The sequence below is a fragment of the Salvelinus fontinalis genome, chromosome 34 (assembly GCF_029448725.1).
Source record: "Salvelinus fontinalis isolate EN_2023a chromosome 34, ASM2944872v1, whole genome shotgun sequence".
Taxonomy (NCBI): domain Eukaryota; kingdom Metazoa; phylum Chordata; class Actinopteri; order Salmoniformes; family Salmonidae; genus Salvelinus; species Salvelinus fontinalis.
The window spans coordinates 16,702,950-16,728,621 of record NC_074698.1 but is presented as its reverse complement, the minus strand read 5'-3'; the positions used below and the strand labels follow the sequence as shown (position 1 = coordinate 16,728,621).

The following is a 25,672-nucleotide window of genomic DNA, read 5'->3' as shown; positions in this document are numbered from 1 at the left end:
ACAACTGCAGACAACGTGTAACCTGCGCCAGCCCAGGACCGAAACAACCGGTGTCTTCACCTGTGGGATTGGCTGGGCCTGGCTCCCAAGTGGGTGGACCTATGCCCTCCCATGGTTGCACCCTTGCCCATTCATGTGATATCCATAGATTAGGGCCTAATTACATTTACTGATTTCCATATGAATTGTAACTCAGTAAAATCATAATTTATATTTTAGTTCATTATAGTTTAGATACCATGCAGAATAGAGATTTACAGATCAAAATGCAGTACTTCACAACGCATTTCTAAATTGCCTCTTCCATACCTTGGTTTTAGGCACGATCGTTTTTAGAACGTTGAACTTGGGATATCAATTCCTTATATCAGGAAAAAAGACATAGTTCAACTTCCCCTTGCCCCAGCTGTTTGGAGCTCCTCTCAGCCCTTTGCTGTTCCATGTAAAAGCTATGGCATCCCAGTTTCTTCAGACACCTTTAAAGTTGATATGACAAAAGCATTATCACTCCTGTAAGTACTTGACAGATTCAACATGCTTTTTTAAATGACATTGGAAACTGCAAAACCTTTTGTGCTATTCACAGACTAGTGGAATTATGGTATACCAATTTTACAAACACAGAAATCAGTCATATTTGCAGAACCATGAAATCAGACCACACGCTGAACTCCTCATCTCCCAGAGTGAATAAAAGCAAACTATCTTTAAGACTTCATCTGTGTTTAATATTAACGTATTTCATTTTTTATTTAACCTTGTAGGCCAGTTGAGAACAAGTTCTTGATTGACATTGTGTAACATTTGATAAACTTCAAGTACTCCAGAAACAATTAGGTTTGTATTGCTCTTCCTAAAAGTGTTCTGTATTACAAATGGGATTCATCATGAGCATCACATAATTCATTTCCCCTAATTATATCTTATTGCAATCTACAAACATTGTGTTTATCATGCCTGCATTTTCTGGAATGCACACCATTCAATGTTCATCTGAAAATATTGGGCATATTCCATTCTCTTCTAAGAAACATAACAGGAATTAAACTTAATCATTGTGCAAATGTTTGTATCCGCAGCCATACCAGAGGCTGGTGGGAGGAGCTATACGAGGACAGGCTCATTATAATGTCTAGAATGGAATAAATGGAACAGTACCAAACATAAGGAAACCACGTTTGACTCCATGCCAGCCATTATAATAAGCCGATCCTCCTATAGCTCCTCCCACCAGCCTCCTCAACTGGATATCCATATACATAGTGGCACTGGATGACTTAAGTTCTTATCATAAAGCACTCTTTTAGTGTAAGTTAAAAACACTTGGTCCAAGTTCACTTAGCCTTAACATAAAAATATACATTAAACATACTAGATGAAGACCTTAACCCAGGAGAGTTGAACATAAAGTAGTTCTGTAATGTACCTGAGTGTCAGTAGCACAACCCAATTGTCAGGAGGTGTTGTTCCCACCAGTCATTTGCTCACTGTATGTGCTAATCATACATTCACACAGTTCAGTCCTCTCACACTATTTGGGAAAATGGCATTGGTTGTGTGACAGGTTGTGGCTTGGCCTATGATTCTGAGTGGTTGTTGTCGTCACGAGAAGAAGCTTTCAGGGACGGGAGTCGCTCCGCTGCTCTCACTCTTTCTGCCAGAAACCTGTCAAACTCTAAAAAGGAGGGAGAAGGAGAAGTTACCTTAGGCGGGCTTTGTTGGTCTCAAAAAGTGATTACTCAGGACTTTGTAATAGTACAAGGAAGCAAACTAAACTGTTGTTGGATCTACATAGCGATACCCAGGGAGTGGATGAGAGCTGGATGAGGAACTAAGAAATAGAAGCTCACCCTCACTAGTCACACCCTCTGAATCAGCCATGTCGTCCTCCTGTGATACACATAACACACATGAAAGCCATGACTGTTGTGTTCACGCCAAAAGTTACATGTCCAAACAAAATTGAATATTTTCAAGAATTCAGGAATGTTACATTTGCTGGGGTAAAGCATAAAGTCCATAAAACCAAATTAGAGAGGGGGTGCAAGGACTGGCACAACATGGAACCAAGTTGGACTCTGCTTGTACACCATGATAATGAGTGAATGCTAACAGTGACCCACCTCGTCCACATCCAGCCACTTCTCAATGTCATCCATCACAGACGTCTGACTCACAGGGATCTGGGGGAGTTAGGCAAGAGGTTACTGTCAGGATTTACTGTAAGCCACTGTTTTCTTGTGATGACCAGACTCTGGAGTACCATTACCATTAGATTTTTCTTGGGCAATCTACACAACCACCATTCAAACATGCTGACCCCTAGTATTCTGATTGAAACCAGTTTATTTTAGACAGGGGAAACTAAGGATCCATCCACCACACCAAAGGTACGGCAGGAAAAACATAACGGGAGTAAATTAGCAAGTATAGTAATGATTCAGAAGAGTTTGATTTAAAAGGGATACTTGGAGATTTTGGCAATAAGGCCATTTTGGACACAGACAAAAATGGTATTCACGAGTTCATATGGCTCTGGGGAAGTAGATAAAGGGCCTCATTGCCAAAATCCAGAAGTATCCCTTTAAGATGTGCCAATACACACCATCTATCAGTTTCAGAAATGAACACTTATAACACTCAACACATGAATGCAAAAATCAAAGTAAGCTAAAAAATAACCAGATCAGGCACACAGGAAAAAGGATCATACAACCATCTCAGTACAAAGACGGAAAGGAAACAATCATTCATTAAATACACACTAAACATGCTTGAATGCAAAACATCCCAGCATAAGCCCCAGGGGTAGAATGCAAATGATTTGGCACTGTGCCAGCCAATCAGACCGACCATTCCCTTTTCCATCATCCAATCAAACTGTGTCGAGGAGCTGAGGGTGGTGGAGTCTGGGCTGTCACCCTTTATACAGATAGACATTTTTATTTATGAACAAAGATACCGGTAGACATGTATGCCATAACACAAAATCATTGGGTTATGTATGAACAAGGAGACAAAACAGAGACAGACAATCTTATAGCACTAACAAAATTGCCAATTTTGCATGTGAAATTGTGGCAGGACACAGAACATTGTTTACACATATAGAGGCAGGGCAGACCAACACATTACCTAAGACACAGGGTTATTGTACATATTAGTGACACTTAGTAACACTCCACAGGGCATAAGGACTCCATGGACACAAGCAATGCCCTTCCTAAACAAACATCTTTTCAAATCTGTCCTGGGTTAAATCATTCTGGGGTTACTGACCGTTTCATTGTTGTGTAATCTGGTGTTCTGTGCTTGAGTCAGACTGTCGGCAACACCTTCATTTCGCTCACTGAAACACACATCTCACTGCTTAGAAAATTATGCTGTTTACAGTGTACATATAGTAGTAGAATAATAGCCATCTCCACAAGTAACCATTGGCCAAAGTATGAACAACTTTATTGGAAAACCAAATACAGTGGAGGAACATTCCTTCAACATTTGTATTGCAAATGTTTGCAGTTTTCTCACTAGCTATGTAAGCTTGCAGTTCATGTCAGACTCCATTCATAATCCTTATTGACCGAATGAAGGGCACAAATATCTTGAGAGAGATAAGCAGCCATCCTGAGCCAGTCAGGTTCACTTCCGGTCTAGACTAGTGCACCAGCTTAGCTGGAGCAGGACTGTTATTACCTAAACAGGCCAGGGAGTGACAAGACAACAGCACTAGTCCATTTGTTATACCTCGGGAGCTGTCTATTACCTCGGTCTAAGTTGTGTCTGTGAGATGCTCCTGTTCTGTGCAAAGTCATCGAATTCCCTCATACCTATGTGGAAAACAGGGTAAGAGAATGAATTGTACTATAGAGACACATTGAGAACCTCTATCAGAGGAACACTGTAGTTACTTACTGAGTCCTGTCATCTGACTAGACACTGTGTCCACTGTTGATCGGCTGAGATGGCTGTGGGTGGGAGCTGTAACAACAGGCTTGATTGCTGCGCTGAGGTCAATAAGGTTGACGTAGGTCGGGCTCTAGGCGATTGGGAAAAATGTGAAGAACTTGAACAGTACATATTTCTCTTCCAAACATGCATTTGTGATGAGGGTAAAGGACCACAGATCCTTAAGAAAAAGCACTTACCTGCTGTGTAGCTCTTTGTCTCTGAAACCTGGAAAGGAAATAATGAAAATCATACTGCTATCATAGCAAGAATTATTATTATTATTTTTTTTAATTTTTAATTTTATTTAAATTTTATCCCATTTTCTCCCCAATTTTCGTGGTATCCAATCGCTAGTAATTACTACCTTGTCTCATCGCTACAACTCCCGTACGGGCTCGGGAGAGACGAAGGTCGAAAGCCATGCGTCCTCCGAAGCACAACCCAACCAGCCGTACTGCTTCTTAACACAGCGCGCCTCCAACCCGGAAGCCAGCCGCACCAATGTGTCGGAGGAAACACCGTGTACCTGGCCCCCTTGGTTGGCGCGCACTGCGCCCGGCCCGCCACAGGAGTCGCTGGAGCGCGATGAGACAAGGATATCCCTACCGGCCAAACCCTCCCTAACCCGGACGACGCTATGCCAATTGTGCGTCGCCCCACGGACCTCCCGGTCGCGGCCGGCTGCGACAGAGCCTGGGCGCGAACCCAGAGACTCTGGTGGCGCAGTTAGCACTGCAATGCAGTGCCCTAGACCACTGCGCCACCCGGGAGGCCCATAGCAAGAATTATTGACTGTATCTGATGTTGATAATTTAGGACAATACCTCTGGTAGCGAGTGAATGTGGCATTGATTTCATCATTGACAACCAGCAGCTCCTCGGTCAGTTTCTCCTCACTGAGTCTTGGGACCAGCTCCATTATCTTATCCTGCATGTCTTTACATGCTGCATACAACTCCTACTGACAGACAGAGAGAGCAGGATATACAGAGTCAGTGAAAAGACAGCAATGGACAAAAGAGAGATGGATACAAACAGATGACATGTGTCACAGCCACGGATGGACAGCCATAGAGAGAGCCCAGCGAGTGAACCAACTAACCTGAAGCAGCTCTGTGTCTGAATTCTTGGCTGTTGCTGGATCCAGTTGAGACATCATATCTGACATCACTGTCAGGTTACCTCGAACCACTCCTAGGTCGGTCTTCAACTTTTTAACCTGGAATAGGAGTCAATGGCATCAGCACTCATATGCTAAATTGTGTGGGGTGGGGTTGGCATAATACGGTAAAGCATCAACTTTTATTATAAATTCTGAATGTGAAACAAGTAACTGTGAAACATCCACAGTGCACAAGGTAATTGGATTTTAAAGTAATGCCCTGGAGTGAATTCAGCCTGCATGCAAAAGATTGTTGTGTTACTAAAATAAAAGCCATGCCATTTTAGAGGCCCCTGTATGACGGGAGCGTTCCAATCACCTGATAAGGTGTGAAGGTGAGGGGTCCCTGCCCACTCTGTTGGGATGCAGGAAGCTGTGGTGATATGGGGACAGGCCTGGGGGATGAGGGTGCAGCAGATACAGTGACAGTAGGCCCGTTATCAGGCACAGTCTGGTGGACAGAGCACAGGGACCAATTGAGTTAGAGACTAGTGTTAGGGAGTAGGGAGTTAAAACAGCTTTAGAGAGGTTTAGCAGAAAGTTGTACTCTGTATTTGTCAGTGAGGAAATGCATGCATGCATTTTCACCAGTCATTGTTTGAAGGCATACCCTATTTGGAGTGTGAATGGGGGAGTATCCGTCTAGTTCAGTCATGGGGAACTCCAGTCCTTTCCGTCTCAGGTCCTCGTATACAGAGACTACGCCCGTCAGAGCTGGCGAGCTGCGGAATGCGTCTGCCCATGCCTGAACAATAGACAAACACATCATAAACAGCACACACCCGACAATAGCTAGCAGTCAATTCCAACACAGCTCTGTGACTTACTGAAGGTATGAGTACCAATGCCATCTCTCACCTGTATAAGGCTGAGCACCCTGTCATGCAGGACCAGAGGGGGATTGTTCTTGGGTAAGATGGACCTGACCAGAACCCCCTCAACAAACTCCCTGGTTGAGACTAGCACATGGAACCTGTGGCCACAGTTCTTCACACACGCTTCCAGTACCTGAGAACCAACATGACATAAGAGAGATGGAGCGAGAAAGAAAGTTAGGTTACAAGTTCATGAAGAAAAGGAAAAAGTATGGTGAATGAGAGAGGTAAATGTGACACTCACAGTCAATGCCAGCATGACCTCTCTGAAGTTCTTGTTTCCAACAATCCTCTTCTTTATTGCTTTGTATGCATCTCTAGGCCTGTAATCATTGTAGGTAAACAATCAACTTCAAACAACAAGAGCACAATACAGTAAGCTGTCAAAGGAAAAAACTGCCCATTATGTCAACAGAGGATACACACCCCTCCTCTGTCTCATTGATGATGTCACAGATGTCCATGTTGAGGGCCCAGTCCTCCGACTGGAGACTGGAACTGGTTGCATATTCTGAGAACAAAAACAATTGAGACATTGCACTTCATTTTGCATAAAATTATCTGGAAGACATAGTCACTGTGAAACGGTCTCTGCCTCATAACACAACTCTCAATAGTTGTTTATTAGCCTACTTTGCTGATGCCTCTACTCATCCATGCGAGTTAAATCCCTTTTTGTTTGTCAAACTCATTCTTTCTCCATTCAACTGACTGGTTCATGTGACCAGCATTAGGTTCCTTAGCAGACGCTTATTAAACAATTTAAAATGTTCTGTCTTCATTCCTCAGAATAGGAGGGGATAGAAAGAGGATTTAGCTCAGTTGAGAAAGTAGAACAACCTCTCCTACTTGTACCGTCTCATTGTGGTCATATACATTAAAATAGGCAGATTGTTTTTCCATCTATAATTACATCACGGGGGAATTTTCAAGCTTATAAGATAAAATAGTAGGCCATTGTAGTCTACATAAAAACAAGTTGGCAAGCAGATTAATGATTAAATCAGCAATGTTACTCACTATGAAACATCTACAGTATGCATGTTATTCTATTATTTCTTAAAGGCCCAGTGCAGTCAAAAATGTGATTTACCTGTGTTTGATATATATTTTCACACTATTAGGTGGAAATAATACAGTGTACTATTGTGAAAATGATAATGACCTTTTAGTGTAATAGATGTTTGAAAAGTCTACCTGAAATTGTTGCCTGTTTTGGTGGGATGGCGTTTTGGTCTACCTGGTAAATTAGTTAATATATTAATAAGAAAGAGTTCCAAACCTCTGCAAAAAACAGCTAGTTTTCCTCTCCCAGTCCTAGCAAAATTATTGCTTGAGAAATTGCTCTTTGCTACGAAGTAAATTGTTTATTTTTGACAATTTTAATTTAAAACATTCACAGTAAGGTACTGCATGGTTACACGGAAATGATTTGATATCGAGATAAAAATGGCTGCATTGGCCCTTTAATAAATGCCCCTTTATTAAAATTAGGTCACGAAGGAAGGGAACAATTTTCACCGCCCCACCCAGAGCTTGCCAAACGATTGGTCTATAGACCACCAACAATACCCAAACTGGCCAATTAAATTGAGGATTAAAACACTGTAAACCCGCCTCTAGGGTATTATTGTGCGGTGCAAGTGTCAATAGCGTAATCTAATCTCTTCTTGTACTGTCAATCTTGATCAATTAACTAACTATAAACAAGCAATTGTCACAGTTTCGTTTCTTATTAAATACATAACCAATAACGCCAATTTCCCTTTCGATAGCCTACGGATTATCTAGTGGTGTTTTATGGAGTGATAGCGTCTGTTTTCCAACAGTAGCCTACCAATGTCTTGTAGCGAGTCATGTCCGATGCAACAATGTAAACTATCTACAAACTCACCTGCCAAACCACTATAAACCTACTTTATTAGTTAAAATGTAACAATTACCTATTCGCTGGCCCACCGGTGTAGTAAACGGGTTCCCTGTCAGAAACTCCATCCTTCTTTCTACCAGTCAAACCAAAATCCAGAACTGCGCTTCGTTCGTTTCCACAGCAGAGGAGTTCTCGCAAAAAACTGAAGCAGCACAAATTGAATTAATTTAGGTTACGTCATCTGTTAAAGTGAAAGTTACATTCACTGAACATTATTGTCTACTAATTGGGAATTTATACATTGCATAAAATGAGACCATATTAATACATTCAGAATGATAGGGTAGCCTACAATAGGGCCACCAGAACATTTGCACAGAGGGACAAAAACAACAACTATTTAGCTATGGACTAAACTATAAACCATCTAAACATTCTACCCCAGCCATCAAAATACGTGGACTATGAAGCTACACTACACGAGAAAAAGTATGTGGACACCTGCTCGTCAAACCTCTCGTTCCAAAATCATGGGCATTAATATGGAGTTGGTCCCCCCTTTGCTGCTATAACAGCCTCCACTCTTCTGGGAAGGCTTTCCACTAGATGTTGGAACATTGCTGCTGGAACTTGCTGGCACAAGAGCATTAGTGAGGTCAGGCACTGATGTTGGGCAATTAGGCCTGGCTCACAGTCGGCGTTCCAATTCATTCCAAATGTGTTCGATGAGTTGAGGTCAGGGCTCTGTGCAGGCCAGTCAAGTTCTTCCACACCGACCTTGAGAAACCATTTCTGTATGGACCTCGCTTTGTGCATGGGGGCATTGTCATGCAGAAACAGGAAAGAACCTTCCTCAAATTGTTGCCACAAAGTTGGAAGCACAGATTTGTCCAGGATGCCATTGTATCCTGTAGCGTTAAGATTTCCCTTCACTGGAACTAAGGGGCCTAACCCGTACCATGAAAAACAGCCCCAGACCATTATTCCTTCTCCACCAAATTTTACAATTGACAGTATGCATTGGGGCAGGTTACATTCTACTGGCACCCACCAAACCCAGATTCGTCCGTCGGACTGCCAGATGGTGAAACGTGATTCATCACTCCAGAGAACGTGTTTCGACTTCTCCTGAGTCCATTGGCGGCAACACTTGGCATTGCGCATAATGGTCTTAGGCTTATGTGCTGCTGCTCGGCCATGTAAACCTATTTCACGAAGCTCCCGACGAACAGTTCTTGTGCTGACATTGCTTCCAGAGGCAGTTTGGAACTATGTAGTGAGTGTTGCAACCGAGAACAGACCATTTTTACACGTTACGTGCTTCAACACTCTGCGGTCCTGTTCTGTGAGCTTGTGTGGCCTACCACTTTGCGACTGAGCCGCTGTTGCTCCTAGACATTTCCACTTCACAATAACAGCACTTACAGTTGACTGGGGCAGCTCTACCAGGGCAGAAATTTAACAAACTGACTTGTTGGAAAGGTGGCATCCTTTGACGGTGCCATGTTGAAAGTCACTGAGCTCTTCTTTAAGGCCTTTCTACTGCCAATGTTTGTGTATGGAGAATGCATGGCTGTGTGCTCAATTTTATACACCTGTCAGCAACGGTTGTGGCTGAAATTTCCGAATCCACTAATTGTGTTATTGTTTTCTTGAGTCAAGTAAATTTTAAAGTAACAATATTGTCGGCTCTGCGCTTTACAGCAATTTCAACTTATTCATTTTTCTGCCACTGGGTCGCACTGTTTCATTATAGATCATGTACATGTTAGGACATGTTAGGGTAATGACAGTGATGTTAGATTTACTACAGTCAGTCAGTCGCTAGTTATGTTATGATATGGTTTCTATTTCATATAGGCTAATTCACTTCATTTACTGTGCACTATAAGGAGTTATAGACATGTCTATATTATTTTATTCCAGTGTTTTTAGATAGTAATGACAAAATGTAATATGTGCAACAAAAGAACAAATAATATGTACTGTGGATGCTATGACATTGTAATGTCATAGCATAGCTAAAATATTGAATAGTTTGTGCATTTAAACTAAATAACCTGCAAATTACATTCCTTAAATGTTGTTTTCTTCCTCAAAGAGGCTGAGATATACAGGAGAAAAGCCGAATAATTGACTTGTTATGCCGCAAAGTTGCTAGGAGTGACTCAGAATGACTCATGTGAGATGAAAATGAAAACACTTTAGAGGTGTTACTCTCACCGTCTCTGCCTTTACTGTTCTGTACCTCACAGATATGCTGCCATAATATCACTAATAAAAGTGTCATATCTTCCTGTGTGTGACTGATTTGGTTGCAGGTGCTTTGAGGTTGCGAGAGTGTTTCAGAGCCGGTCACTGCATGTGTGAGTGTGAATATTGAACATGCAGAAGATAGTGTTTGAGAGATGGTCACTGTCTGTGGTCATCAGATGTGAGTTGCTGTGTTGCACCTGGAATAGTTGTTTTGTTCATTAATGGTCTCATGAGTCTGGGAGTAAAGAGAGAATCAGGGTAACCATCCCTGTGGTCTTCTCTGCTGCTGGCCTGTCACACCGTTATTGGCTTTCTGACATCACTGGGTTCGACAGCACAGAGACTGAAAAGGCACTGACCATTTACTGTGACATTTTGCTCCACATACAGTATGTGTATTTCAATGGCATTCAATTGTCCATCTGATTCCAAGTGTTTTTCAACTGTACCAAAGGAGGTTGGTATCACCTTAATTGGGGCGGACATGCTCGTGGTAAGGACTCGAGCAGAATGAGTGGAATGGTATCAAATACATTAAATACATGGTTTCCATGTGTTTGATGCCATTCCATTTGCTGTCCAGCCATTATTATGAGCAATCCTCCCCTCAGCAGCCTCAACTGAACTGTACCCATGAAATTAACACTAACAAAAACTATCTGGATGATTACAGAGAGAATTAACCATTATGGCCTTTGTATACCATAATCATAATGCAATGGGGAATTCTTATTAGGACATGTTGGTATAAAAATGTTTAGGGAGTGATAAGCCCTTGAATCATGGTGGCCCATGCTATTTTATGTTGAACAATGGGTGTGAGAAATGGTCTTTCTTGTAAGGAAGGGTACCAGTGTGTTCCAATGCAAAGTCTTGGTGACCACTGGAGTGAACCAATAGCCAGCCTACATGGACCTGTCCAATCCACAGCTGAAAGACAGTCGCTGGCACAGCGTGATTTGTTCTCTCAGAAGAAGCTCATGAGTTCAATACAGGGACTGCAAAATGCGAGTGGTCACCAATACTGAGTCCAGCTCTGAGCCAATAGACAGAAATGTCACATAAAATTATGTCACATCCTCACTGTCAATGTGATAAAGATGAATAGAAAATATAAACAGATTCCATGCAATTTGGAAGCAAGTCAATGTCTGGCCATTGTAATTTCTCCTATCTCCGGTTATTGAGCCAATGGTTTAAAAGATCTTGCACATCACATATTGAACTGGGAACTGAGACATAATCGACAGTAACTTGATACATTGAAGATCATTATTTAGCTGTTGTATACTAGATCATCCAATTGTTAGATTCTTTTCAGAATACATGTTGTTATAAATGCAAATACTGTTCAAGTTGATCTAGGAAAGGTTGCAGAAATGCATAGAATGTGATGGAGAAAAGGGTCTCAACTCTCATCAACTCTTCCTCAACCCTGAGTCAGATAACACAATTCCATAGAAGTATTATTTTACAGCTCTATCAACCAGTATTGATTCAATCTCTCATTGTCACACTTCAACAGTTTTCTAATCCTCCACTAATGAATTCAATTATACCAGTCACAGTCACAGGGCACAGGTCAATGGAGATACAGTAGAAAGACAGGCAGCAACATGCAAGGTTGGAAAGGCCATCTCTTGCAACTTGTGTTCACCTATGCTTCCAAGGCAAATTTGCGAAACCACATGATTCAAATGCCCTTTATATATAATTGAGATGCCATTATGAACCTATACTTAATTTCTTTAATGTCACTAAACGCACAGTGTTTAAGTTATTACTGGATTAATGTTGTAAAGCATATGAATTTTATATGATGTTGACTTAGATTATTGTTAACTTAAACCCCCTCACCTCAGCATGCTATCTCTAACACCATGCTTTCAATTATAAAAAGAATCATCTCACAGCCTTCATTTCTACATTCATCATTAACAACAACATTACATTGAAAGGCAAGGTGACATGTTGCTAGGGAACAAAACTGTGAAGAGTGGCTGCATCCAGTTGGAGCAGGACGCATGTTATTAAGGCATGCTGGGTTATTCTTCTGGCCCTTTGTGAGAGGCCTGAGATATTCCTCCACTCCACCAACAGCTTCCAGTGGGCAGCCTCCTGATCCCTCCCAATGTGCCACCTCTCTCCATATCTGACATGTACACTGAGATCTCTTATTTAGTTTCACTTGTGTAAATGTCAAAATCATTTGTCAAGGGAACAACATACATACAGCAGGGGAGCATACAGCCCTGACTATGGGGTTGTATTTACAAGGAATTGATTTGTCTGAACCTGCTTTGAGCTTTTTGGTCATAACAACTCACAACCAGAGGAGAAGTCCAGGTGGGGAGAGGAGGGCAGGAGGAAGAAAGAAAAAGAGAAAAATGTGTTTGCCAGAAATGGTCTCTAATTGGTGAGGCGTGTTATCTTCTGTGCAGGGATTGTTTAATGTCTCGGCCCACGCCGCATATGAGAACGAGCTAGCTGAGAATCAGCACCTTCCAATTAGGGTGGGTTGGAAGTAATGTGTCTGAATTCTCTCTGTGCAGCTGCTTGATTGTATGCTTTTTTGGCCTGCAAATGAAATGCAGTGAGGTGTCTTCAATGACACAGAGTCTGGTAATTTGCAACCGGCTGTGCCTTTCTCTCAGCTGTCAGGTAAATGCCACAGAAATTATTTTGTCTTCAAGTATCTTCAATCCACAACAATATCTTGCAAAACAATAATTACATCTAAAACACCCATATCATTAGGTCCAGTAAACCAAACTCTTGAACAGGGTATAGGCTACTGTATTGTCAATTGACAGTTTTCCATTCTGAAGCCATGTGCATTATTATTTGTTAGGATCAGCTTTCCTTTGCAGATGGTCCCCCAGTGATGGGCTTGCTATGGAGTGAAGGATTTCAGAGAAAGAAAAAGCCGGTGGATCACAATCCATCTCCCCCTGAGTCCCTTGGATGAGTCATCTGTGTGCGCAGTGCAGGGGGGCTGAGGTGAGGAGGAACGTGTTCTGGGGCGAAGATACAAACAGTTGGTTCTCACTAGTGTAGAGCAACACCATCGCTCCCATCATGGGCCGTTGTCATGACAGTTGTCATGACAGTAATATGTTAGATGTTAAAGCCCAAACCCCACGCATTACATTTGCTTTGTGGTGACAGTTCAGTAACGCTCCTGTCACAGGAGGTTGGTGGCACCTTAACTGGGAAGAACGGGCTCGTGGTAATAACTGGAGCTCAATCAGTGGAATGGTATCAAATACATGGTTTGATGCCATTCCATTTGCTCCGTTCCGGCCATTATTATGAGCTGTTCTCCCTTCAGCAGCCTCCACTGGCTCCTGTGTCTTTGTTTCCCATGCGCTCGACACCCACCGATGTGTCTGAGATGTGAGCGGGGAAGAGAAGGGGAAAAAACGGCCTAATTATCATACTCACTTGATAACACAAAGCATTTGTTAGCGTAGTGATTCATAGAGATGAGAGTACAGAAAGCACAAGATTCAATTAGGGTAACGATGTACATGATCTTGAAATAAATCAATTTAGCTCCTTATAACCAGCTTACAATATCCTTGCACAAGCGTTTACCTGGCTTGGTGGTAATACAGTCCAGATTTAAACAGTTATTTAATAATAATGGTTTAATAATGGAGAATAAACCTACATTACAACTCTTTAATTAGACAAGCACGCTAAACCAATACAATATTTACAACCAGAAGTTCTGACATTCTAAGCCACAAAACATAATAACAAGTAGCCTAATCACAATCAACTCCCAGGATCAATCAACTCCCAGGATCATAAATGTGAAAATACATGCTCAGTTTTGCACCCAGATAATGTGCTACTACCAGTCAGTTTGGATTAAACCATTGTAGAGAATGAAACATAAACACACAGAGCATTGTGAATGAGCTGTTACATGGAGCAGACTGTGTTTATTGATAGACGCCAGGTTAAAGAGTGTTTTGTAATAGAATAAGCAGCAGACGGTTGATTTCAAGGCATATTATCTCATTTAATGGGGAACAAAAAATGCAAAACATGGCATTTGAAACTGAAATTGAAACAATATTAGAATTGTAAAAGCAGAGAGCTGAATGTAATTCTGGTGACTTTCCAGGAATCAGACACAGCTAATGACAGGGTAGCTACCACAGTAAAGCAGTAGTCCAGAGGGGAGATACCAAGGGGCCAAATGACAGAGAGGAGGATCTATTTTAGCTCATTTTTCACCAGGCATGGAAGCCAAGCAAGCAGTGGCCTTTAGCAAGGTTAAGCAGTGTCATAGTTAGCCGTGACCATGTAAAATGTCACCAAGAGACAGAGTGAGGTTTGCTAGGCATAGCTGTGTAGACAATGCCCATGGGAATGAAGTGTCAAGCTCTAATGCATTAAAGAGGGATAATTGCAGTCATAACAACACATAATACTGTCTAATTACTTTAATTGGACAGGGTCTATTTGAATAAGATAATTGCCATTAACCTGGTGCTCAATGACTCTCCTGCTGCAGAGCTTTTAAACGTAGTCACTCACTGTGTCAAATCACACTACAGGTTTTACAGACAGCGTTCCTTATTTGTACGTCCACAAATATACACCAACCATCCCCAAGGGTGGCCAGATAGTCATTTCCAGGAGCTGACCCACATTTGCTACAGATTAAAATAATATATCAGAATGGAAACGTTCCGTTGTCATTTTCACTCTGTCCAAAGGATAGTACCTCTGTTTGTTAATTGAAACATGGTCACGGACCAGAAGACTTATTTTGACCATGGTGATGAAGAACATATGTGTTGATTTATGGACTTGGCTGAGCCAAGTAGGCTATATATATGGCATATGTCATATATATGACATATATATAGCCTATTTGACTCAGTCATGTATATATTACAGAATGTAAAAATTTGCTAAATCTAAACATTTTTTTTACCAAGTTACACTTCTCAAAATGCACTAAATTGGTGCAATGACCCAGCAATAGATTCATTGATGGAAACACAGTCCCAACCGTCACTGTACATATGTTTAGGGTTATAGTCAAAGTATGAGAGCTCTGTGTGCACCCTAAACACAAATAACCCCATCCAGAAACCAACAAAGTGTCTCCGTCTCTCCACAGGGCAGGAGTCTACATGACAGAGCATGTGAAGCCGCAGCACTCCTTCAGAAGGGTGAGACCGGTTTTGGTGACGAAGGGAGTGGACGAAGTCTGCTGGGCTTTGGAGGTCATCCTTCGGTCCTCTGTGACGTCTGGGGAAAAAAAGAGACATCATTATCATCCTCATCAGCACCATCAGCATTGTTAATGTTATCATATTTTAACTCGGTTCATTCGATGCGTCTTGGACTAACTGCACGAAAGGAAGCTTCATATTTGAACCTTGACTACACAGCACTATGGTAACACATTTGCACATACCTTTTTTCTTCGAGGTCTTTGGGAATTTAGACTGCAAGAAATCAGCCATTTCTTTGTCCTCCTCTCTCTCCCTGTTGAAGGAGATTTAGTGGTATGAGTACAGTTAACAAAGGGTAAAATCTTCCTATATATTCCACAGCCACTGTTGCCATAAAACACAGTCATACATAAGCATGCACACACACACACACAAAATAAACAAATAACCAACCAAACAACTGGATAGAGACAAAGAGGCATAAACGAACAGCTCCGTCATTTGTTCATATGTGTGGATGGTGTGAATTCACTTAAACAATGTATCATTTTCTCTTCATGATTTTCTACTGTCAACATCACTTTACTGTAAATTATTAAGTATCTGCTCCCCACGTATAACCCACCTTTCTGAGAGCTGTCAAAAGTGTCACTCAGACTTGTAGTCAGAGAAGCAGGGATGCCTGACATGCAAGACAGCTAATTTAGCGCTGTAAACAAATGCAATATGGAAGGGGCTTGCTTCCACCGTGTGACTCACTGTCATTTACACTAAATATACACTGAGCAACACACAACGCTCAGCCCAGCCTCTAGAGAGAATACAATACTCTATAAACCACAGAAGTGAAAAATACCCTTTTAAATCCACCTCAACAGATCGATCGTGTGGGTTTAATTCACATTGACAGCGACATGGAAGAATGTTCCCCAACTGGCTCAGATACAGTATGGCTCAGAGGTGACAATGACTGAGTCACCAATATTAATAGTCACTAGATGCTACTTCGGCAACATGGATAGTTACGGTAACCCTTGCCTTTAAGAACATGATGGCCCAACCCTCCTTGCCTTTAAGAACATGATGGCCCAACCCACCTTGCCTTTAAGAACATGATGGCCCTACCCTCCTTGCCTTTAAGAACATAATGGCCCAACCCTCCTTGCCTTTAAGAACATGGCCCAAACCTCCTTGCCTTTAAGAACATGATGGCCCAACCCTCCTTGCCTTTAAGAACATGGCCTAACCCTCCTTGCCTTTAAGATCATGGCAGCACTCACCTGAGCCTCTCAAACTCCACGTCATCCACCAGGAAGTCCCTGGTCTCCACCAGCTTGTGGATCTGCTGCAGCAGTTCCTCCTCCCTCTGCCGGTCCTCATTGGATTTGTCTGTGTCTGGAGTCATACAGACAGTATAGTCATGGAGTGGTCATACAGCAGTCACAGACAGTTCATATAGCAATCATAGATGTTAGGAATCATTAAGCATTCATACAGCTCCAGTTCAAGATTAAGCACCTGGCAAATTAAGTTTAGGCTGATGGATCTGTAGCCACCAGATGACTGTGCATGGTGTTCCTGTTATAATACTGAGAAAGTGGCGTGGATAGCATTACCACTGGATCTAACCTACCAAATGTGAGATAATTCAGAGAGAGGCTGGGGCTGAAACATTGAAATGATAAGCTGAGATAATGAGGATGTTGTGCTCCAAATCTTCTGCTTGTTTGTCCTGCAAATCTTTTATTATTGGTTTTCCTAGAGCACTACCTGGACCATAAGCCCTTTTGATGCAGATATTCCCTCATTTTCTGGCACAGCGAGTGTGTGTGCTCTCTATAATGTGAATTGAACACCTCACCTCACACAGAGAGAGTCAACTCACACAAAAAAGATGCCATCTAGAAACCAAAAGGGTTCTTTGGCTGTCCCCATAGCAGAACCCTTTGAAGAACCCTTTTTGGTTCCAGATAGAACCTTGTTGGTCACAGGTATAACCCTTTTGTGTTCCATGTAGAACATTTTCCACAGAGGGTTCTACTTGGAAATCAAAACGGTTATACCTGGAACCAAAAAGGGTTCTCTTATGGGGACAGCCGAATAACCTTTTTGGAACACTTTTTTCTAAGAGTGTATGGTAGCCTACCTGAAACAGACACCAGCTTCTGAAGTTCTTTTTTCAGCCGTGTGATTTCCTTGCAAAGCTGAATGTCGTCCATCCTGAGGGAAAAAAAATGGAGGAATCTATTTAATTCTCAATCATAAACCACATTGATATACTTCAAAGGCAATCTATCTTCACAGCCGTTTAGTATGACCCAGGGGAAGAGAACCCAGGACTAGGTGAAAATCGGATCCTGTCACGTATCGACTGTCAGTACAGTGGCTGTTCTTCTCCCTGTACCACACTTAGTCTGACACTCAGGAATCAATCCTAATTGCTCTTATTGACAGAACAATTGAAACCCATACAGAATACTTCAATACAGAGGATGGAGAGATTGTAGTCTTAAAGATACAATCATGCTGGCTCCAGTGTTGAGTGGTCTCGCTAAAGACACTGTGGCTTGCATGTATAACCCCACACTAGGGTTAACACTTAAGGACAGACAGACAGATCCTGCTGGGCAGTAATAAGGGTTGTGACATAGAGGACCTTCTGATGTGATCACCCTTTCCCTGGGACCACAATGTGCCAGACAACCCTGGAGATGTCCTGTCTACTGAGGCATAACTTTCCTCAAGCTCTCAGCTTCTGCAATAACTCCTCTATTAGAACGTGGTCAATATAACGACAGCGAATTATAGCGATTAAAAAATAATTGCTGCCGAGTGAAAGAACTGTCTGACAGGCAGAGCTAGGAGACTGGGAGAGATACTCTAGATGAGTGTAGAGATAATTACTTTTATTTAAAAATAGCATTTTGTGACTCCACAAGCGATTCGAACACAGTACATTTAAATGGCCAAATACATAGCAGAATGTAACGCTATAGAATTTAAGCGATTTCCCATTTCAGCTTGGTAAACATAGTCATGATAGCAATAACCATATTAGCCTATCCTACAGACAGAAACCACTTCAGTGGAAATGGCGAACTAAATGAGCTTTCTCCTCTTCTCAGGTGGACTGAAATGATTGTTGGCTGAGGGTTTATTAGCTGAATTAACTCAGATGCCACAGAGAATGAGTCACTCCCCATCTATCTGAGCTGCAGCTGCATCATATCTCATTTCACTAATTGACTCAGGTAGGGAGGTTTAAGTAAACAATACTGGTCAGACACTGAGGCTCTGGATAACTGGGCTTTTCCGTCGGACAATAAGAGGACAATTAACTCCTAGATAAACATTCCCCAAGCCCTTTAAGCACAGGAAATGTGTTATTATTTTAAAGCCACTTCATAGGAGTGACCAATACAGTAGCTGCATCACAGCTTATTTGCATGGAAACTGTGTACGTGCTTTCATATGGATTCACTTTGTATTGACCTGTCATTGGTTCTGAAGCTGCATCCTGACATTACACGTTCACAATAAAGCACCTTGTGGTGCCTACAGCATTAAAGAATACATGCTGAACTGCATACACCTAATGCACTGCATGCAAATGAGAGTTCTCATTTAATTCCATAAGTAAACCATGTCATGTTGTTCGCTTTTAATTTTACTTCCACCTAAGTAGATAAGGAAACAAGCTACTTGACACATCAGAAACCTAACAGTAATTACTTTTCCACATGAACAAAGGTATTATGCCATCACTGTTCAGTTTCTCTCTGTTAGAGCTGTGGTCAGCCTTGAAAAGACCTTGAGCTCTGCAGCGACTGGCGTCAATATGCTCCTGTCCCTGGAGATGAAAGACAAGGAATCACAGAAACAGTAAGAAGTGAGAAAAGCTCTCTCTGTGCCGCTGTGCTCATCTACTTAATGGTGAGCGGAAGTGCGGTTGTTTACCAGGCCAATAGTGATTATTGTTCGTGTAGAGCAGGGTTAGTGTTCAGTAATCATACTGATTCTCACAGAAATCCCATAAGATGTTTTACTTCGATTAAAGGGTTTCTTATATGTAAGCTCCAACCCAGAAAGTTAAGGTCTTGAGGAGGAACAGTGAGAATGTAGCCTACTGTATGCATATCTCCCCAGCAACTGGACCTCGCCATACCCAGCATCATTATCTTTTCTCTTAGTCTCTCCACCCTTTTTCCCATGTCACAATAATGAAGAAGAAACATTACAGCCAAGGGGATCAGACAGAGAAGAGTATAAAACCGTTTGTTCTTAGAACAAAGTCCATGTGCAGTGTTGAGACAAGTGTACGAGCTGAGCTGGTAGACTAATAGGACAGCAGGCAAAGCGCTGCTGTCCTCTACACAGAATTCGCCTTCATGCACAATCGCTAGATGCTGTCATATGTGGAGCGTCACCAAGTCCGAGGGTATCACTGTGGAACTCTATGGAGCCCTGTGAAAACCTACTACAGTTCAACCACAACCAATTCCACAAGGAGCCAGGGCATGAATGTTATGTGTGAGACTGAAAAGGCCCAAAATGTGTATCCTGTTCTTCTAGCTCATACTAGAGGGATTTGATAAATCACCAAAAGATGTCAGAAACTGAGTGTTGGTGTGATTGGATAGTTATTTAAAAAATGCTCACATGTATCTTAGTTCTGATTCCCTCCGTACTAGAACATCACGTATCCGCTCGATTCTGAAAAGCTCCCCTTCAATGTGATCTATTGTGATGGTGGAGTCCGCCATTGAGACAATGTCTTCCTCTGCTGGAAGGGATACAAGAAAACAAAGATACACTGTATATAAAAAATTATGTGGACACCCCTTCAAATTAGTGGATTCGGATATTTCAGCCACACCCACTGCTGACAGGTGTATAAAATCGAGCACACAGCCATACAATCTCCATAGACAAACATTGGCAGTAGAATGGCCCATACTGAAGAGCTCAGTGACTTACAACGTAGCACCGTCATAGGATGCCACTTTTCCAACAAGTCAGTTCGTCAAATTTCCGCCCTGCTAGAGCTGCTACGGTCAACTGCAAGTGCTGTTATTGTGAAGTGGAAACGTCTAGGAGCAACAACTGCTCAGCCACGAAGTGGTAGGCCACACAGGCTCACAGAACGGGACCGCCAGGTGCTGAAGCTCATAGCGCGTAAAAATAGTCTGTCCTCGGTTGCAACACTCACTACCGAGTTCCAAACTGCTTCTGGAAGCAACGTCAGCACAAGAACTGTTCGTTGGGAGCTTCATGATATGGGGTTTCATGGCTGAGCAGCCGCACACAAGCCTAAGATCACCATGTGCAATGGCAAGCATCGGCTGGAGTGGTGTAAAGCTCGCTGCCATTGTACTGTGGAGCAGTGGAAACGAGTTCTCTGAAGTGATGAATCACGCTTCACCATCTGGCAGTCAGACAGACAAAACTGGGTTTGGCGGATGCCAGGAGAACGCTACCTGCCCCAATGCATAGTTCCAACTGTTAAGTTTGGTGGAGGAATAATTGTCTGTGGCAGTTTTTCATGGCTAAGCCCCTTAGTTCCAGTGAAGGGAAATCTTAATTATACAGCATCTAGATGATTATGGGCTTTCAACTTTATGGCTACAGTTTTGGGAAGGCCCTTTCCTGTTTCAGCACAAAGCGATGTCCATACAGAAATGGTTTGTTGAGGTGTGGAAGAACTTGACTGGCCTACACAGAGCCCTGACCTCAACCCCATCAAACAGGCCTAATCACCAAAAATCAGTGCCCGACCTCACTAATGCTCTTGTGGCTGAATGGAAGCAAGTCCCTGCAACAGTGTTCCAACATCTAGTGGAAAGCCTTCCCAGAAGAGTGGAGGCTGTTATTGCAGCAGTGGGGACCAACTCCATATTAATGAGATGGAATGGAATGAGATATTCGACCAGCAGGTGTCCACATACTTTGGTCATTTAATGTATTAGCAAGTTATTCTACTGCTACAATGACATAGTACTGTGCATCAGCACGAAAATGGGAACAAATGACTGCTTATTCTGTTCGCAGCACAACATGATTGTGTCATAGAAGGCCAGAACAGAACTCCTGTCTTTTTTTTTATTGTTTTATTTTTTTTTAACTAAATTTTTATCCCATTTTCTCCCCAATTTTCGCCAGAACAGAACTCCTGTCTTTTTTTTTTTTTTTTTTTTTTTTTTAAATAAATTTTTATCCCATTTTCTCCCCAATTTTCGTGGTATCCAATCGCTAGTAATTACTACCTTGTCTCATCGCTACAACTCCCGTACGGGCTCGGGAGAGACGAAGGTCGAAAGCCATGCGTCCTCCGAAGCACAACCCAACCAGCCGTACTGCTTCTTAACACAGCGCGCCCCCAACCCGGAAGCCAGCCGCACCAATGTGTCGGAGGAAACACCGTGTACCCGGCCCCCTTGGTTGGCGCGCACTGCGCCCGGCCCGCCACAGGAGTCGCTGGAGCGCGATGAGACAAGGATATCCCTACCGGCCAAACCCTCGGTCGCGGCCGGCTGCGACAGAGCCTGGGCGCGAACCCAGAGACTCTGGTGGCGCAGTTAGCACTGCGATGCAGTGCCCTAGACCACTGCGCCACCCGGGAGGCCCTGTCTTTTCAAGTTAAGTTTTACTTGACACATGCACAAGTACAGTGAAATGCTTAACTTGCAAGCCCTACCCAACAGTGAAGTATTCATATCAAAATAGTATAACTAAGAAAAAACAAACAAAACATAAGAAAAAATAAATAAGCTATATACAGGGTCAGTGCCAGTACCAAATGTACAATGTACAGGGATACTGGAGTATTTTTCTTTCTTTTTTTTTTTTTTTTTTAGGGCTGGTACTGGAGTATTGAGGTAGATATGTACATGTAGGCAGAGATTATGAGAAAGTGACTGGTACCAGGATAAATAATAATAATAACAACACCAATAGTAAAAAGTATGGCAGCAACATAAGTGGTGGGTGTGTCTTCAGCCTGCTTTAATTACAGCATGTGTGCAGCACGCTTCCTGGGTTTCCTCCCCCAGCGGGACAGCATGGAGGGAACGTGCCTTTCTGAGTGGCACACTGCCAGGCTGGGCAGAGACTCAGGGGTGCTGAGATTGGGATGGCATGACGGCAGCTCTCGCTAAACAGTTGAATTCAGGATATTGATTCATGTCTGAGTTTCATGAACAATGAGAAATAATCTCAGACAATGAGAAAGAAGACTGAGAATCAGTGACAATTAAAGTAGGAAAGAGATGCTGGGCACCCATGGACTAGTACATTTCTAGAATCTATAATGAACTGGTTAAGGTCATCAGTTGAGTAGACTCGTGTAGTCTCATTAACATTTCCTAATTTGGCAGTGGTGCCAGGAGGGGGCCGGTCTGTTTCATTGGTCATAGTCTGTGAAGCGCTGTGATTGCTATCCGTGAGGAGATCTTAGTTTCCCAAGATGATATGACACACTGAATATAATCATCCCCATTATAGTCATCTCAACCTGCAATGGCTTAGAACTGTCAAACACTATACATACGTAAACAACACATAACTAACTGGCGCATGAACATATATTGGGCAACTACAACAATAAATCATTTGGAATTAGGACCAGTTTACAATAACTGATAATCATGTAGATTCCTCTTCATTTGGTCAAGAAATGCTCCATCTTACAACAGACGATGGGTTGGATAATTGGAATAAACTATCCATTGCTCAGTATAACGCTCTACAGACTTGCGTTACACTGGCTGGGGATGAGCATGCTCAGTTCTTTCACTCATCCCCAGCCAGTGTAATGCAAGTTTATTCCAATTATCCAACCCATCGTCTGTAGGATGGAGCATTTCTTGACCAAATGAACAGGAATCTACATGATTATCAGTTATTGTAAACTGGTCCTAATTCCAAATGATTTATTGTTGTAGTTGCCCAATATACATTCAATGCACCAGTGAGGGGAATTTGAGGCAGCTTGATGATGTCAAATGACTCAGATCTCAGTTTTGGATTAAAGGCTGAGATGTTCTTCTTTAGTCTATTGTTACAGAGGGGTTTTTCTGATTCTGATCCAATGCTATTGTGTTCTTAGTTAACATTAGTTTAATGAGACAACTCAAGACACCTCCCATAGTGAACTGCCCTGAAGAGTCAACAACTCCCTCTGACCTCCAGACACCCAGGTAGACTCCTCACCACTATGTAATCCTGCAGCCCACTGAAAGCCCAGTAATGCATCACTGCTGTTCATCCTGCAGCCTCCTCACAGACCAGCTATGACTCCTCCAACAGTGCTGCAATTGGCTCTTAATTACTTCACCTTGTCAGAAAATACAACATTAGGTGAAAACAGAGGCCAAATCACCAGGGATAACATGGCTAATGCCATCAAACACACACACACACATCATCATTTACGTTTTAGCAGCTCCTGATAGTTTTTTATCAATGGATCTTCACTAATTACGCATTTTGAAGAAATCCTCAGTTCAAGCTTGACGTCTGTGTTTTGATCGTGGGTTGCCTGCTGTGTGTGCCTTTCCCCGGAGGCAATATTCTGCCCCTATTGTGAAAATTGCTCCTCACAATTGGATTTCAAAATGTCATTTTGGATTACCAGAGCTTTACCAGGGCTGTGTGTGTGGCTGGCTGTACTCCGTTCCTGTTCACCTTTTTAGAGACTCATCACTGTCTCTCCCTGTGTCGCCTGTGAAGAGTCACAGCTAGAGGCTAAGGTGAGTCATATCCTCACAATGGAACCTGTACAGACAGAGTAACACAATGAGTAAGGACAGCAGTTTCACGTCTTCTTTTAGGATACCAGTCCACTCTACTGAGCCCCTCTGCATACCAAAAACACTAAGAGGAAGTTTAAAAAAATACTTCTTCAACCTCAGCTCAAACACCCTCGATTTCCATAATTTTGCCTACTAATTCCAAGCAAAGTCGCTCTTTAGGTCGCCTTGCTGCCCCCAGTCTTCAGATGTCATTTTAAAGTCTACTCCCCTGCCTTCTGCACGCTCTGTTCTATGCCTTGTTGCACCAACTTCTCTTTTCAGAAAATAATTCTCACTCTCAGATCGAATCGATCTATCTAGTCTTCCCGTTATGACTTTTACTCCTAAATGCAGTAACTAAATCCTAAATGCAGTAACATTATCCATGGTCTATGTTCATGAAATGATTCTACTAGTACAGAAGAAGAAAACAGACATTACACAAGAATATCAGATCACTTCTCTGTTCCACTCACCAATGAGTGTCCTTAACCCAGTCAAGTGTTTCATTTTATGATCAGCACATGGACCAGAGTAATAACATTAAGCCTTATTGCCATGAAGAATATGACAACACTTTGATCTAATCTGAATTATTGCAAGTATTCAATGTATAGATGGAGCTCAGTTTGAGTATCATATAATCTTCATAAAGTCTCCAAATCACAAAACATATTGGATATTTGTAAAGAAAATAGACTAAAACGTTACGATTTCAGCACCACGTTCTATCAAACTCAATTTTTCCTCATGCAAAACAAACTCACACTAGAATAGATAAAGGCAGCCCGCATATATACAACTTCTTATGCTATGTACTGTATATAATTAAGTATTTTGCAAAGGCTCACCCTTCTTATCGGCTTTTCCATCCAATTTGCTTCGTTCCAAAGACCCATATTGTTTGGAGGATTTTCGCTCCTTTTCCATTTCTTCGGTTTGAACGACTTCAGGCTTGATAATGATAAATCAGTAGCAGATAAATACCCTTAGCCTACTTTAGCCTATTTGGAAATGTAATTATACGGCGCAGCCTATTTATTTACGTGGCCATAACGAAACACCATCACCACGTGGAGAATACATGATGAACGTCGGCTGTGTATTTGCAGAATACAGTGTGATTTCAGCACCACGGACACAGCTCGAGTCAAATGACTGAAGTATAACGTGAAGCGCCACCTTGTGACTTGCAAAGGTAAGGTTTGGAGGGGATCAATATCCCCCCACCTCAAAAAAATGAAAGAATAACATTCACATGTGATATCAGCTTCTACCATTCATTTCCCATGCCTGATTGAGTTTATGCTGGAGCTGACATGATTTCATCCTGCAGGGCCCTTGAGGACTGACTGGTGAGGAGGGAGCAGATGGTGCTGCTGTATAGGAAGCATCATCTGTGTTCACTGAATGGGGCTGTCAGCCAGCTCTGTCTGGTCTGTCGAGACTGGGCTGGCAGTAAGTGCTGCCTCTGGCCAGTAGGTGGAAGCACCCCAAGCCCAGGGCAGCGTCACTTACCCTATAAACTGATCCAGTAGCTGTGTACACACAGGGACTTCAGACTAAAG

The 25,672-nt window shown here is 42.4% G+C and overlaps 2 protein-coding genes across 6 annotated transcripts; both read right to left on the bottom strand.

Moving 5' to 3' along the window:
* Nucleotides 1–706: 706 nt before the first annotated feature.
* On the bottom strand, nt 707–8,055 carry LOC129833307 (target of Myb1 membrane trafficking protein-like). 3 transcript variants are annotated; one of them, XM_055897809.1, is made up of 16 exons: nt 7,932–8,055; nt 6,415–6,499; nt 6,233–6,311; nt 5,972–6,121; nt 5,724–5,858; nt 5,433–5,564; nt 5,054–5,170; nt 4,776–4,909; nt 4,149–4,176; nt 3,916–4,039; nt 3,767–3,830; nt 3,280–3,349; nt 2,854–2,922; nt 2,124–2,183; nt 1,851–1,890; nt 707–1,675 (listed from the first exon to the last, which is right to left on the bottom strand). In XM_055897809.1, the coding sequence occupies exons 1-16, from the start codon at nt 7,981–7,983 to the stop codon at nt 1,578–1,580; spliced, it is 1,437 nt and encodes a 478-aa protein (XP_055753784.1). In that variant the 5' UTR covers nt 7,984–8,055; the 3' UTR covers nt 707–1,577. The 3 variants fall into 3 exon arrangements, with proteins under 3 accessions (XP_055753784.1, XP_055753786.1, XP_055753787.1); XM_055897811.1 differs by lacking the exon at nt 2,854–2,922; XM_055897812.1 differs by lacking the exon at nt 5,433–5,564.
* A 6,068-nt stretch (nt 8,056–14,123) lies between these two features.
* Nucleotides 14,124–25,433, bottom strand: LOC129833306 (bMERB domain-containing protein 1-like). 3 transcript variants are annotated; one of them, XM_055897808.1, is made up of 7 exons: nt 24,956–25,043; nt 23,998–24,087; nt 19,975–20,098; nt 17,462–17,535; nt 16,596–16,710; nt 15,558–15,628; nt 14,124–15,388 (listed from the first exon to the last, which is right to left on the bottom strand). In XM_055897808.1, the coding sequence occupies exons 3-7, from the start codon at nt 20,076–20,078 to the stop codon at nt 15,267–15,269; spliced, it is 486 nt and encodes a 161-aa protein (XP_055753783.1). In that variant the 5' UTR covers nt 20,079–20,098; nt 23,998–24,087; nt 24,956–25,043; the 3' UTR covers nt 14,124–15,266. The 3 variants fall into 3 exon arrangements, with proteins under 3 accessions (XP_055753783.1, XP_055753782.1, XP_055753781.1); XM_055897807.1 differs by lacking the exon at nt 23,998–24,087 and having other exon boundaries at nt 19,975–20,095; nt 24,956–25,433; XM_055897806.1 differs by lacking the exon at nt 23,998–24,087 and having other exon boundaries at nt 24,956–25,427.
* Nucleotides 25,434–25,672: the final 239 nt, after the last annotated feature.